Source organism: Enoplosus armatus, chromosome 12, assembly GCF_043641665.1.
Source record: "Enoplosus armatus isolate fEnoArm2 chromosome 12, fEnoArm2.hap1, whole genome shotgun sequence".
In the NCBI taxonomy this organism is placed as follows: Eukaryota; Metazoa; Chordata; class Actinopteri; order Centrarchiformes; family Enoplosidae; genus Enoplosus; species Enoplosus armatus.
Window position 1 is genome coordinate 20877122 of NC_092191.1, and position 16294 is coordinate 20893415.

A 16294-nucleotide genomic window follows, 5' to 3' on the forward strand; every position below is an offset into this window, starting at 1 on the left:
CTGTATTTTACACAGACCTCAGAGCTGTGCCTTTTTCTATGCAATAGAACACAAACACACAGAGAGAGAAACTGTCAGCTGATCATTGTATTGGGATCCAAATATGGACTGTAGATTATATATATATATATATATGTATATGTATGTATGTATATGTATATATATGTGTGTGTACATATATATAAATATGTATATACATATATATACACACACATATACATATGTATATACATATATACATATAGTATATGAGATAATGGACAGCTGTCTATGAATTTGAAAGTCTTACTTTTGTAGTTTTATATATATATATGAATATATATATATACAATAAACTGTAAAAAGAGCAGATGTCTGTATTGTCCCTTTACTTTCTGATATTGTGTACTGTGTATTGTCTTGTTTTTTGTACATACATGCTCATAAACACACCGACCTTCATATTTATATAATCAGCTGACCTTTGACCAGTTTGTGCTCTTAAGGAGTGATGCTGAAATAGATTTTTGTTTTTGACTAAATAATTCTAAACTCAGGGTCTACTTGCTTACTAGCTTTACTCTCTATACTTCCAAATGTTTACTGATACTGCCTACACTTTCTATATTTGGAATGGTATATAAACGCTCTAAAAGCTTTAATTCTACTTTGAAGATGATGCACAGTTAAAGCCAGAGTGACAGCAAGAAGGGGGGGGTTATAACCACTGAAAAATGTGAATTCTTGACCTTAGAAACAGCAGTTTGGCAGGTCCTCTTGAAACAGTGTTTTCAAATGTTCACCACCTCTGATAATAAGTTCTATTCCGTCCACCCTCAAGAGATTAGGATTTAAAAAAAAAAGAAAAGTGTCGTGCCATAGGATGATCTTGAGTTTTAGCTCATTTGGCACATTTATGTTCACTGACTTGGTTCCTCAGACGTCTCTTTGTACATGGTACAAAGTGGCCAAGTAATGAATTGTGTGTGGCGTGAATGAAACAGAATTCATGCAACAACTCTCGAAGTGCTTAATAACAAAACCGAAACTTGCAGCTGTTGTTGTGCACAGACACCTGTGGATGACACGCTGGACTGGGACCTGAAGTGGCTACATGTAAATGTCAGAAACAAGCTCCCCGTGCGGGGCTGCAGCCTGGACTTTATCGAGGCCGTGATTCCAAGTCCGCCCATGCAAAATTTTACTCGACAAGCAAAATGAAATTTCATATTTAATTTCTGAATGATATTTTCTGTAATTTGTATTTCCCTACATGAAGGTCCAAATGCCATTTGAAAGCCTTTTTGTGTTATTTTGTGTCCTGTTCCAAAGTATTTTTTATTTTTAGCTAAGAATGTTGGAATCAGCTTGTAAATTAAATTCCACGTACCCCCCCCCCCCCCCCCCATTCCCAGAGAAAACACCAACATAACTTCATTGTCCTCAGTATTAGCTACAGTCTCTGCACACTGTCCTTAAGTAAAAGTAGCAGTACTACAGTGTAAGAATACTCTGTTACAAGTAAAAGACTTGCATTCAAAATGTTGCTCAACTAAAAGTACAAATGTATAAGTATAGTCATAGTATAATATTAGCAAATCTGCATATACTTAAAGTACCAAAAAAGAAAAACCCATTTCAGAATAATATATTACTATTACATCACTTTAACGTTGCAGCTGGTGAAGGTTGAGCTCATTTAAGCTGGCCTGGTCTGGCCTGCAAACCCTTGACATCCCACCTCGATGGCCTCGCACCTTGTACTTTACGTTTGCTTTACTTTCTAGGTGGACGGCCCGCTCGGAGGCTGCTCCAACGTGACGCACACTTAGGCTAGAACAAACCGATTTGCGGTGAGAAACGCATGAAATCATCCGATGCCATTCGAGGCGTCATGGTTGTTTTGAGAAAGATAAGTGACTCCTTCAGCAAGTTATTTTTGCAGTACAGTGGGCTCTTTTTTTGGGGCGGGAAATGTCTCCAGGCTGCAGGATGTAACAGCGCTTTTTTTTTGTCATAACTGCCATATCAATATACTATGTAATATGTAATACATGTGATATATAGCCGACTATGGAGCCCCAAAACTGACAACGTGTAGTGAAAGGTTACCTAAACTAAAGTAAAAAAATGTATAATTAGAGTTAAGCTAAATGTTTTTACACTCCACTTGAAGGTTTGAACTAACAATATTATCATATCTCTGACTCATCTGAGCCTTTTTTTTTTTTACGGCTTTTGCTGCCTTTGTGTCCGGGTTTTGGGGCTTGTGTCACGGTAAAAAAAAAAAAAACATCCTCAGGGGCCTTGCCGTGGGTGCCACTGCTCATCCTGGACCCGTCGACTGCTTTAGAGTGGGTTCAAGTCCAGGTTTTTCCCAGTAGAAACCCAGTATGTCCCCGTCCATCACGTCAGGCTCGGATCACGCTGATTGGATCAGATGAGGCTTTTGGGGAGGTGAAAGCTTGATGCATTGGCTGCTCCCTCTTTGCTCTGGGAAAACAGCTTGACAGTCACCGTAATGAAGCTCAGCCTGTGTGTGTCTCTCTCTGCTTTTGTTGTTGTTGTTGTTGTTGTTGTTGTTGTTTTCTTCTAGTTCACTGCGGCGCAGGGCCAACATTTGCCACTGTTAAACAGCCGTGACTCCTGATCCGCAGGCCCGGTGGTTATTTCCAGCATTCGGGCCACACAGCTGTGAGGGGGGGGGGGGGGGGGGCTGTCTCTATTGGTGGAGGGAGGGAAAGTTTCGCCCCAACTTAGCAGCAGCAGAGCTGAGGTCACTGAGGACAGCGCAGATGACAGTCAGTGGCAGGGGCAATGAGACAGAGGGCTGCTTCTGTCTGTCTCTGTCTCTGTCTCTCTCTCTCTGTCTGTCGTCTAGACGCTGCTGTTATTGCATTAACGCTTCTTTTATGATATGCAGCCACATTTCATCCACGAAGAGGCAACAGGATGAGCTTTACAAAAGGAGGGAAGCACAAATACAAAAGACTGGTGGAAGAAATAGGGACATTAAAAAACCTTTCCAGCAGAGCCAGAAGTGGATTTGTTGTCTCTGCTCTCATGTGCTGCTGCTGCTGCTGCTGCTGCACCACTGCTCGCCTTTGTCTGCCGTCTGAACACTTTATCATAGCGCCACCTCGTGGTTAAACACCGGAGGCGCAACGAGGGCTCGCATGAGTGAACGCGGACGAATGTGACGCACGCCGTGTGCAGTGAACCAGTCCTCGCCTCGGAAGGAGAGTGGTGTCCGTTTGACCACCTCTGCTTTCTGAAATAACCAATTCGTTCGTGAGGTCATCATCGGTCTGTCTCTCAAAAGCAAACAAACAAACAAAGCAAACAAAACAAAACAAACAAAAGCGAGCCACAGCGCCCTCTAGGAGGCACGGAGCGCTGGCCATGGTGCTGACGCGCCTCAGCCGCACTTGATGAACGGAAAAACCCTGGCGCACTTATGACCACAGAGAGAGAGAGAGAGAGAGACCAGGTTTCACTATCCGGACATTTCAGAGTAGAAAATTGGGTCTTTTGTGCTAAACCCCCCCCCCCTCCCTCCTCCTCCTCCTCCCACTGTCAGCGCAGGAGGAGAGGAACAAAGTGGTGACATGAGATAGAAAGCCAGGAAGAACAGAACGGGACGGTTTGAACCACCACATGTTTGCAGTCAGCGCCGGAGCATTGCCACATCGCCAGAGACCCCCGGCAATCTCCCCTGCTCTTGCATCATTTCCCCCTGCTGTTTGTACCGGCGTTTGTGCGCATGTTCCGCTAGGCTCGCTCCTTCTCTCCATTGGCTCTCCCTCCGCTCTGTGCTCAGCCTTCACAACCGGACCAGCCTTCGCACGGCTTCACAGTGAGTGCGTGCGCCGAACTTGTGAGCTCGAGGGCGTGTGTGTGTGTGTGTGTGTGTGTTTGTGTGTGTGCGTATATGTGTGTGAGTCTAACCCACGCTGCCAGCAACCGGACTCAGCTTCCCACGCCTCGCCGAAGAGAAGAAGATGGAGAAAAAGAGCGAGATCAACGGGCACGCCGTGCCCGGCTCGGCCTCCACCGACCGGATCCTGGAGAAAAGCGCGCAGAGGAGCTTCAGGGAGAAGCTGATGGAGTTTCTGAGGAGGAACCTGCTGGTGATCATGACGGTGTCCGGGGTGCTGGTGGGCGTCGGGCTCGGGATGATGGTCCGCAACATGGACCTGACCAAGGCGCAGATGACCTACTTCGCCTTCCCCGGAGAGATGCTCCTCCGGATGCTGAAGATGATCATCCTGCCCCTGGTCGTCTGCAGCCTCATATCCGGCGCCGCCAGCCTGGACACCCGCTCCCTGGGCAAGCTGGGGGGCATCGCGGTCGCCTACTTTCTGGTGACCACGCTGATCGCCTCGGGGATCGGGGTGGCCCTGGCCTTCATCATCAAACCCGGCGTGGGCGCGGGAGCCCTGAACACCAACAACCTGGGGCTGGAGAGCGTCAGCACCAACAAGGAGACCGCGGACTCGTTTTTAGATCTGGCCAGGTACCGTGGTGACACTCTCACTCTTTTCCTAACAGTCTGAAATGTGTGTGTGTGTGTGTGTGTGTGGGGGGGGGGGGGGTTCATGGCACAGCGCTGCTTAGTTACACACACACGAGCGGCTCGACGCACGGTGCCATCCGAGGCTGTGACGCGTGCGGAGAGCGTCAAACGCAGTTGCGGTTAGACTGCACTGATGTATCCCGGCAGGTCCCGGGCCACCTGACTGAGCCTGAGGAGCAGGTCAGCGCGGCCTGGAACACCATTTCAGGGGTGATGTTTGTTCAGTTAAGAGAGGTCAGTTTTTTTAGTTTTGTTCCCCCCCCCCCCCCTGAAGTCCTGAAGTCCACTGACACAGTGTGGTCTAGTTCTCGATGTGGATTGCAGTTTCCCACCTTCGAGATTGCTTAAAAACAAGTGAAGCGCGTTGTTTGAATTGGGAGAGGGACGAGCTGGCGTGGACTCAAGTCAGTCAGTGGTTGAAGGTCACAAAGTGTGGCCCTCTTACTTTCCTTGGGGGCTCCCACTTTAGACTCCACTGCGTGCACTTGACAGCCACAGTTACTTTACTTCGTGAGTGACATGCCTGTGGATTTACTGACATCGAGGTGTCAGTTGAGAGTTTCGTTGTCCTGCGGTGGCCCAAATGCTTGTTTGTGTTTTTTTTTTAGACGGCCTATAAATATCAGCGACGCGCACTGGCCTTCACCGATCCACGCAGACGGAGTCCTAATAATAAGTTCCCACAGTGTGAGGGGACGCCGACAGCTGCTGGAAGAGAGGAGGGTATTCTGAGGGAGGGAAAGAGGTGGAGGGATAAAGCCCAGCAGCACTGTGTAGTACAAAGTGAACCCGGCCTGCTGCTGTCAGCACTTCTCCCTTATCACGACAGCAGGTGGACGGTCTGCTTGGATTTCTCAGCCTTACACTGTAGAGTCACCGGTGACCAGTTGCTCGAACCATTTCCGCAAGGCTCAGACCAGTACAGGATGTGAAAGCCATCTCGGATATAAGACACATAGTCTATAGTATAGTCAGTCATATAGTCAGTCAGCGCGTGAAAGTGTCCAACTTTGGCGGGACCTTGGATGTGATGTTTTCCCGGACACGATGTCCAAATGCGTCTCAATCAGTTGCTCCCTTTTCTCTGCGAGACAACCGGGATGTTTTATAATTCCTTTGTCGACACACTCCCGCTACGTGGACGCACGGGTCTCAGAGTCTCGCTTTGAGCTCGTATGTGACCCCGAGAAATGCTTCCAAAATCTACAAAAAGACAAGTCCTGTGGCTGTATAGTCTCCAGCAGGAGGGGGGGGTCTAGTTTAAAGGTCCATATAACATGAGAGGAGGCAGGTCACGCTCCTAAAAACATGTAACACTACTTCTCATGGGCGGATATTGGGTAATTGGGGAAGGGGGGTCCAGATCACCTGCACCCCCCTTCCCTGGGAAAAATATGAATTATAGATGTGGAACAAAGCCTTTTTAAATTCCAAATGGCGATCTCCCACGTTAAAGTCTGATGTTTTGTTGACCCATGCATCCACCCTGACCTCCACCCTACACGGGCTTTGACGCTGTATAACGTCACTTGGTTTCCTCCTTTGCTCATGATTACCATGATAGGCTTTTGTCACTCGGTCATTTTTTTGGGGGGGGGGGCACTTGCTGAAATGGCTGATGCCATGTCGTTCTTCATGACAGCTGTCTCACTTTGGTTGACGACGAAACACCTGCAAAAACTAATGACACTCGCTAATGAGCGAATGTTAGCACGCTAACGCGCTAAACTAAGATGGCGACCGTGGTAAACGCTTTTGCTTGCTAAACTTCCGCGCGATAGCGTTACCATTGCGAGCATGTTAGCATTGGGTCCGAAGGCTACTGTGCACACACACGTAGGCGCTAGCGTGGCTGCAGACTCAGACATTCAGGTTCGCAGTCACAGTCATGGTGGCGAAGGTGAAATTATTTTAAACAAGGCTGTTTTCCCTCAGAAGTTCAGAAAAAGTTTACTGCAATATTTCCAAATGTGTCACACACCATGTCATCATCTTGTCTCACCACGCCAAAGCTGGCAGACATTTGGCCAACTATAAAGGAAAAAGATTCGACGACAAATTAAGAGTCAAATTCAATCAAATCAAGTTATGGGAAAATAATAACTGTTTTCTTACTTGCATTTCTGTGTGGAGAGCGAATCTTAATCTGTTGCAGTAAGTGTTTGATTCAGAAAGTCAGAAACACTCCTGACCACATCAGCGGAATAACCCACTTCTGCTGCCGTCGAAATTGAAAGGATCGCGCATGATGTTTGGCTTGGATTAATTAGGAAATCAAGTTGTTATGTAACAGAGCTTTAGAAATCAGTCTGCAGAGTGGAGGCAGTGGGGCTCGCAGGGAGGCTCTCCGCACGCCAGCTCTGGTTTTCCCAGGGTTAATCCAGACCCTCGCCTCGGTCATGTGACGAAAGAAGAAGAGTATGCAGCCATGTGTGGGTGCAAGAATTTAACCCAACAATGGCATATCTTAGGAAATAAAGACGTGACTAAGTGAAGATATCGTGGCTACCTGCCATTGTAGAGCTGACACTTTCAAGAGCTGAAGCAGCATTTGGCCCTGGACTGAAGGCCAAGTTGATGGGGGGCGGGGTGGTGGTGGCATGAGGTTATGGACTGAATTGCTTGGCTGTGGTCTGTCCATGGGAATAGATGTGAGCAAAGTCTGTATTTCTTTGCACAATACAGTGTGACCCCAGAGGATAAAGTTACAACAAACACACACTAATACATGGAAAAGGCCTGCAAGCTTCCAGTAATCCCTCTATGCTTATCTTACAGTAGTGAAAATAAACTCAGCATGGTGCCTGCGCAGACAGGCTGTCAAGGAATACGTTTCCATAGTGGTAGTGAAAATAATAATAATAATAATGATGTACCAAACCGAACCTGTCCAGTCATGAATATTGAACTACCCCCAAAGCCGGATATTTAACTTCAAAATGCTTAATTTTATCCTTTGTAAAAAATATTATCCTTTGCAAGCCCGTCATGTATATAGGAGTTCAATTTGTGTCACAATTGTGCGTCAGCATGTTAGCGTTAAAAAACAGGAGGGTTGCTTTCAACTTTAATCCAAACTCAAATCCTAACCCTCCATTAGACCTGTGTGAGGTGAGGGCGAGCCAAAACGCCTTCGGCTGTACTGTCTAAATGTCAAACTGGTTTTCATGAGACGAGCTGTACAAGAACACGCATGCTTAACAAGCCGTGACCACGGCGTCTACAAACATCAGAGCGCAATAGTTAACACGGTAAGAGGGGTCTAGGTGAATGTTTCCCCCACCTAGCCTGCTTTGTTAATACCGACCTTTGGTTAAGCCTGATCTCTGGGAGGGAACCGACCATGGCTCTTGCTTCACGCCCCGCCAACATGTTGTTTTCACGTCTTGGCAATAGTCAATAACAGGTGATCTGTCATTCATTATAGAGGAAATATGTAAGCGTCCCACTTCTGTGGGCAGCTAATGACAGTGACACCAAAGGCGCCCAAAACTCCATCGACGCGAGTCAAAGTTACAACGTTGCTATAGATCAGGGGGTATTCAACTAAAATTCGAAGAGGTCCAGTTAGAGAAAATTTCCCCAAGCGAAGGTCCGGAACATCATAATGTCGAACTTGCGTTGTGATTTCGTGTGATATATATTGAAGTAGCCGAGCAGTTGTATCAACGTCTGCATGTCATCAACAACTGACTGTCAATTCAAATAAAGAAAGTACAATTCAAAAACATTCTGACAATATTTATTGTCATTTAACATTGAACTCTACAGATATATAATACTGTCACCGTAATTGCCTCATGTTTCTAATCATAGGTGCGACGGGTGACAAGTATGATCTCAAAAAGAAGCTCAATGCCAAATAATCCAACAAATGCCGTCAGTGTGTCAGTGCCTTCCAAAGTGACCCATGTGAGGGTTTTCTGAGCTGCTGACCCAAAAAAAACAGTTGTGGGAAAAGTTTGGTGAAAATATTTATTCTTAATTTTTATGAATGTCTCTTGAAAAAGAGATATCTCAGCTTGACCGTCAAAACAAGGGAAAAGTGATGAGCAGATTACGTACAGTGAAACTTCCAGGAATATGTAATCCCGGTAAAGTCCTTGGCGATTTTGTTTTAATAAAAGATGAACCAGACAGCAGATCAGCACCAGAACAACTGCTCTGTCAGGGAATTTAGAGAACAGTGGGCTTAATGGAGGATCCTGGGAAAAGAGCCAGTGCAGGGAGTGTGTGATGATAAACCAATCCTGTGAACAATTTATCATTCAGGTGGGTTAACCGCACGGCTTTGAAAGACTTTTCGAAAAAACCACGGGCTTAAATATTACCAGAATGTTTGCTCAATTACGTGAAATCAAACAGGGAAAACAGCAGTAACCGAGCTGTCATTTTCTGTGGATCTAACTTGTTTTTCCTCTCTTCCTTTCTCAGGAATTTATTCCCAGCGAACTTGGTGGCCGCTGCTTTCCGCTCTGTGAGTGCCAGCCCCTCTCTTCACAGCACCACATTGTCCTCACCATTTCACCAGTCCCCCCCCCCCCCCCCCCCACACACACTTTTTTTTTTTTTTTAAATCACCACTCTCTCTCACTCTGTTTTTCCCCCTTGCCACCTGTGCCTTTGCGTGGATTGTTCATCAGAATTTATGTCGCAGACCACGCGGACGGCGCTCCACATTCATTTACAGCGGCTGTAAATCCTGGCTGTAGAGCTGAGGGCCTCATAATGCCTCTTAATGAGGAGACGTCCAGAATAGAGACTGCTGCTCTCCCCTGCTCGCCCAAACGCCTCTTTTCCCTGGTCCCTTATCCGCCGTTACCATGGCGAAACCATTCCATTCCAGCCAGCCTAGCAACCCACCTCGCCTCGCTGCTCTTGAATGCGGCCCGCTCCACTTCCTAGAATTATGATGGTGCCTGTTAAGGCTAAAATAAGAACCAGGAAAGTTCAATATTTGGGGATGCGGCGGTACAGGACGGCTATGCACACACAAAAAGGGAGAGCAGGACACACGGACACTCAGTCACACACTCACATAAGCGAACCGGTTGCCTTAAACTCGCTTAAAACCAGGCCAGTGAGTTATAAACTCACAAACAAGTTAGTGACTTCTCGCAGGGAGGGAAAATGGAGTTTCAAAGTGCAGCCAGGTCACCGAGTTCAATATTCACCCGCACACCCAGCCTTTAATGTGGTAGAGCCCCTTTGGAGTGGGTCCAACTGTGGATTAAACCAAGAAAGCAGAGGAGAGGGGAGATTTACACAAAATGACAAGCAGCTAGATGCCTAAACAGACATTTAAACACATGAAGTGTGAGATTTAGATTATGGGGAAGGCTGTCTATTTAGTTTTGTGACTATGGTCACGTACTGCGTGTCTCTGTGTGTCCAAGTATGTTGCAGATTCAAGAGCCTGTAGCCTCATTTAAAGTCCATAGATCTGCCAAGATGTTGGGAACCTTTATCCTATAGAGAGAGAGAGAGAGGGGGCAGAGCTGGTTGTCTCCATGCACATGCTGAATTCCTCAGAAGAGCAATGAACAGACATTGTTCTTAAGTAGTGTCATTTTCAGCCCATTTTCAGCAACATTTGAAAAAGCGCTCACAAAAACTACTATGCATCTGTAAGATTATAACTGTAAGTTTTTTCTCAACCATCCAAAAAAAAAAAAAACCCCAAACCATTTATTCTTCACTTGAGGTTTCCACTCCGTGACTGAACTGAAAGTGCTGCTCTGATTAAATGATTGGATTTAAAAGAGTAGTTTGACATTTTGGGGATTCTATTCGTTCACTTTCTTTCAGGAAGTTAGACGAGAAGGTCAGTACCACTCTCGTGTCTATGGGTCAGGTATGGAGCAGGGTCGCGGTGATTAGCTTAGCTTAGCATAAAGACTGAAAGCAGGCGGGGAAACAGCAAGCCAGGCTCTGTCTGAAATGCGTCTACCAGCCTGTGCTCACTAATAAGCACACTGTATCTCATTCATATAGTGCGTGCAAAAACAGAAATGTGAAAATGACGAAAGTGTGGCTTCGCGGGGAGTTATCTTACCTACTCACTGGCGACCAACAGCCAGGAGCAGTGACTTCCCAGAGTCTTGTTGTCAATGTGAGGTCAGGGTTAGCGCTGGGCGTCAATAAGCAGTTACACCATGTAACTCTCTCTAAAACCCACACATTCTCATATTTAATATTCGCATTTTTCATCACAATTGTTCCAACTCTTTACTTAATGCACAAACATGTATTTACCAATAAATATATCTTCCAAAGTGTCAAATTATTCCTTTAAGTACCTTCGCGTGCGCACAAGCATCCCAAATTATGACCTTTAAACAGTGACATAGAGAAACCTGGTTATTCAGCTGCCTTTACACATTCCTCTAATGTGCCCAGGTTTCTTATTGTCTGCGTCGCTGCAGGTTTGGTGGGTTCTGTACCGACTGGCTGACCCCAGCAGGACACTGCTGCATTTGTCGCAATGCTGGATTGACTTCTCCGTCTGATTACCAGTAAACCAAGAGCAGCAAGCGCTAAAATGTATCCTCCACCTCGCCACCGTCAAGAGTTATGCTTTTATTCCAGTGCCCAGAAATACTTTTGGAATGCTCCAAATAAGCCGGATCATGCCTGGGGGTGCTAGCGTGCATGTAAACAAACCCATTTACTTTACAGTTTACATTAACGTGTACTTGAAAATAAACATGATTGGCGTCTGATTCAAACCAAACAAATGTGTACGACTGAACAGCATCAAATAGATTAAAATACCTCTGTCCTTCATGTTGCAGTATGCCACTGACTACAAGATGGTTGCCGTAGGGAACGACACCAACGGGACCACCCTCTATCAAAAGGTATTAACAGGAAGCATCCCATGCCTACATTCACACATATATGATATGACATGTGTAAAATGCCAAACATTGCACCTTTGAAAGGGAAAGTGCGCTCATCAGTGTCTACATAGGTCTCTGCCAATTTAAACACAGGAGACTACTGAAGATCCTTGGAGAACATGTTTACTCTGAGCGGTCCTTGTGTGTCTATGTGAGTCACCCATGGGTGCAAACTCACTGAATAAGCACTGTGTAAGAGACTAATGGATGACTTGGTTTAGGGCGAGCGGGTTCAAGGTCGGTTGGGAAACGCGGACCTTTCGGTAAGAGCGAACGTGGTCATGTGAGCCGTCACAGCATTTTGCCTTGTAACATTATAAATAAGGCTGCCTGTGAGGCCCGAAGGGTAATGCTCCTTAGTTGAGGAATAAAAGATGCCGCGGGGGCTCAGGTCCACTGGCGTGGGTGGACCCCTGGGTTTCAGAGCTCATGAGCACTTAAGTAGAATAACATCAGCGACCGTGTCAATTTAAAAGCATTGTTTCATGACAGTACAATCTGATTCAGAATAGAAACCAGTGAAAGCACAGCACTGAAGGCAAAAAGGAGGGAGAGGCTCTTTCCTTTATTTACTCTGCTCCTACATGTGTGGACAAGTGCAAACACGGCAGTGTTTTTACGGAAACAGGAACCTTACCAACACACACATTTATTTGTTGTAAGTAGGGTTAGAGGTAATGTTTTGGCTTCTGGTCGAGCAGGGATGGACTATGTACATTAACATCTCGCCTGGTGCATGAAGCGCCTCGGCACGGCTCCTGTTCTCGCAGTGCGATGAGCTTTCAGCCGGTCAAGAGCGTTGGCCGGTGGACAGGTTCAGTTTGTCCCACCGGTTGTCCGCTGGGCCTGTGAGACAGATAATGTGTTAACTGCTGGGCCGTGTAGACGTAGATATGGGCTCACAACTGAGTGCGTGGTGAGTTTGTTCGTTTGTCGGAGGGAGAGAGGAGAAGTAACAGATGAGTGATGATGTACAGGCTGTTCAACAAAGGCATGACATGGCACCACAGCCAGCACCCTGTTAGCTTCTACAAAGAACCCTTTTTCGTTTCCCTGCATCACTGTGCTCAAACACCGTGTTCAACACAGTAGGTACTAAAGAACCTTAAGCCATAACACTAGTTTTTAAATGACTTTCATGATTGACGGGTTTTTGAACACGTTTCTATATTATCTGATGTGCACGATTGTGAGCGTACAGTAATAATCTTTTAAATCCAGCTACTTCTACCCGGTGGCCCTGGCTTGCCCCCACTGACCCAGTATAAGGGAACAGTTGGAGGATCTGATCTTGGCATTGGTCCATGGTATTTGTCTGTCGTGGGTCATGGTGGACAGTCCCCCCCCAGTGCCAGGGGATGAAGCTGGTGGAGCTGTGGGAGAGCTCAGGACAATGGAAGGGGATTGAGCTCAGGATTTGTCCCTGTCCTTACTCGTTATCCATCATCCAGTTCACTGAATCCTTCAACTGCCTCCAGACCCTATGCACCCATGCAGGCACACTCTGTACTCTGAGTTGTCATATAAACCACTGCGGAATATATCAGCATATAACGAAAGGCTACAAATTAGGTCCCAGTCCAAGCTTACCGAAAGCTCCCCTTCCCACAATCTCCTCACTATGTTCGGTCTCCACGGCCTGACTCTGCTGTGTGTGTTTAGGTGCCTATTGGTACGGAAACAGACGGCATGAACATCCTGGGTCTGGTGTTATTCGCCATGGTGTTTGGCGTGGCGCTGAGGAAGCTGGGAGACGAGGGGGAGGAGCTCATTCGTTTCTTCAACGCTTTCAACGAGGCCACCATGGTGCTGGTGTCTTGGATCATGTGGTGAGTAGAGTCAGATGCATGTGGGATTTTAAGGTGGTACTGATCGTGGCATATTTTGTGACAATGCTCAGTATGTTGAAAGACGGGATGAAGCAGGCACCGACCGCCTGTACCAACCTTTTGTCCCTGTTATCGTCCTGCCGTCTCTAAGGTATATCCCTTTCGGCATCATGTTCCTGGTGGGCAGTAAGATCGTGGAGATGGAAGATGTGGTTCTGCTGGTCACTAGTCTGGGAAAATACATCTTTGCTTCGATCCTGGGCCACATTATCCACGGAGGCATCGTCCTGCCCCTTATCTACTTCGGCTTCACACGCAAGAACCCCTACAGTTTCCTGTCAGGCCTCATCACGCCCTTCACCACTGCGTTTGCCACCTGCTCCAGGTATACTGTCCCATCACAGGGTCAACTGTACTGAAATGGGGAAAGGAGTTAGCATTTCGCCGGTAGAAATCTACGTGGATTGAAAGATGGATTTAGATATCAGATTGCAGTGCAGGATAATGTAATCTAGAAGATTTCATATTACACAAACGTGAAAAGCTGGTGTGACCTGTTTAACTTGTCTTAACATTCTGAATCATGTATTAGTTATTATTATTAGTTTCACCTGAACCGCTGGTAAAGATAATTTTTTTCTTTCCAGTTCGGCAACTCTTCCCTCCATGATAAAATGTGTCGAGGAGAACAACGGCGTGGACAAGCGCATCAGCCGCTTCATCCTTCCCATCGGGGCCACTGTTAACATGGATGGGGCGGCCATATTCCAGTGCATCGCTGCCGTCTTCATCGCTCAGCTCAACAACGCTGAGCTGAACGCCGGACAGATCTTCACCATCCTGTGAGTTCAGGGGATGATAAAAAAAAAAGTTTTCTTCCTGTTGCTCGGCGTGACTATGAAGAGACGAAAACACACACGAAAATCATCCATCCGTAGATTTGTTCTCATTTGCCAGCAAGGTTTAAAAGTTCTGTTCCTTCCGTTACGGTATTAGTAGTAGTATTACATCATTAATATGGTTATTTCATCATTTGTTTCTAGGGTGACAGCCACAGCCTCAAGTGTCGGTGCAGCAGGCATCCCAGCCGGCGGCATCATTACCATCGCCATCATCCTGGAGGCCATCGGCCTGCCGACCAACGACCTGTCCCTCATGCTGGCTGTGGACTGGATTGTGTGAGTAAAGCCTGTGAGCCCACTGATGCTTATATTCGAAAACACACACAGCAGCGGGTTAAAATTGAACGGGCCGAAATAAATAAATGCTTCACATCTGAAAGAGCATTCCCGCCGGTGCAAAAGTGTGGCCTTCAAAAGTCACGCCAGGGTTTCTTTTAGTAACATGTCGTGGAACAAAAACATCTGTCTATGAAGATAAGACACTCTGCCTTGTGCAGATGGAGTTCTAGCAATTTTGTTGCCATTCCATGTACTGGGTGGTAGGCGCTGATAAGGACGGTGTTGTGTCCTTTTCTGCGCTTTCTTTTGGTTTTCTTCATGAGGAAATAAGAGACTATTAATGTAAATAAGGTGGAGGTCAAATTCTAGGGGCATGAATAGAAGCTGCTAAGACCAAGAAGAGAAAGAAAGGTGATCCGTGGTAGTGGTTGTTTACTTTAAATGATGATAGCAGGTGAAAACTTGCTCAACAACAGTGTAATCTAATTTTCCATGTTTGCTGAAAGTGGATCGGCATCAGCTGTCTCTTATGTCCACTTACGCATGCAGGGATCGTACCACCACGGTGGTGAACGTGGAGGGCGACGCTCTGGGTGCTGGAATCCTCCACCACATCAACCAGCAGGAGATGAAGAAGCAGCAGCTGGAGCAGCAGCATCAAGAAGGGGAACTGGCAGAGGTCCGGGTGGAGGCGGTGGCCAACGTCCAGGCGGAGGAGGAGACCTCGCCGCTCGTCACGCACCAAAACAAAGCCTTAGGGGCCACGCCGGAAGCCATTGAGTCTGTCCTGTGAACTCAGCAAAACTGTTTTTTCTTGCCCCCCCCCCCCCCCGACCTTTCGACCTTTCGACACTTCTGACGTTGACACCATTCTCACTCAGTGCCATCGAAATGTGGTCACTTGGGCTAATGCCTCAATGACTGGGTTTCCATCCAAGCATTTTAATGCAGATTAGGATATGGTCAATTTGAATCAATCTAGCTAAAAGTTTTTTTTTTTGTCGTTGATATTTTTAAAATTTTGATTAAAGCATTTTGCGATAAACAGCGATGGAAACACACTTTGTGTAAAATGTCCCCAAAGCATTCCCATAAATGTCGTGGTTCTGTTTGTCTCATGTACTGTATGAGATGCTCATGGCCATACGTTCGAGAGAACATCACAGAGTGCATTTCTTTTGTTTTTATCTTCAGACAGCAAATGACCGACATTAACTGCAGATCACTAACAACTTGCCAGCTGACAACAAGTGTCTAACAAACGCCATAAGTTAATTACACGTTTGGGATTACCCGTTCAATCACCTCGGCTCAGCTGGTGGAGACGCGTGTATTTGTTCAGCCCGTTTGCTTTTCATTCTTAGTGGATGGAAACAGCAGATTCTGTCTTTCAAAGTCAAATCAGATTGAAAAGGGAGGTGTTCGGTCCCAGGTTTAAGATTGTTGTTTGTCATGATTCAGAGAGTCGTTTACGAGATGTGCCCGGATTCGTGTTTGCTGACCGTCAGCAGGCAATGTCAAACATTTACCCGCCAAATGACAGGTTAAGAACTTACCTGTTTTTTGGACAAGGGTCACGCAGCCTGTTTAACTAGTGACACACAGTACGGTAAAGCATTGTCAACACTGGAGGATTTGAAGTAGTGTGTTTTTATGCATGCATTGACATCATGGTCTCATGTGGGAAAACCCATTGATACGTGTTATATCCCCAGAACAGAACGTTGGGGTTAATGCTCTCAAATTGTCTAATACCATGGAAAAAGTAAACTGCAAACATGATAAGGTAACCCTAACCCGTTTCCCAGTTGATATCAGCATTTTCCA

At 46.3% G+C, this 16294-nt stretch overlaps 1 protein-coding gene across 3 annotated transcripts; it reads left to right on the forward strand.

The window, feature by feature from the left end:
• The first annotated feature begins 3915 nt into the window (after positions 1 to 3915).
• Positions 3916 to 15260, forward strand: slc1a4 (solute carrier family 1 member 4). 3 transcript variants are annotated; one of them, XM_070915624.1, is made up of 8 exons: positions 3916 to 4495; positions 8990 to 9032; positions 11350 to 11415; positions 13120 to 13286; positions 13438 to 13671; positions 13934 to 14128; positions 14330 to 14464; positions 15017 to 15260. In XM_070915624.1, the coding sequence occupies exons 1-8, from the start codon at positions 3981 to 3983 to the stop codon at positions 15258 to 15260; spliced, it is 1599 nt and encodes a 532-aa protein (XP_070771725.1). In that variant the 5' UTR covers positions 3916 to 3980. The 3 variants fall into 3 exon arrangements, with proteins under 3 accessions (XP_070771725.1, XP_070771726.1, XP_070771728.1); XM_070915625.1 differs by lacking the exon at positions 11350 to 11415; XM_070915627.1 differs by lacking the exons at positions 3916 to 4495; positions 8990 to 9032; positions 11350 to 11415; positions 13438 to 13671 and having other exon boundaries at positions 13147 to 13286.
• The last annotated feature ends 1034 nt before the right edge of the window (positions 15261 to 16294 follow it).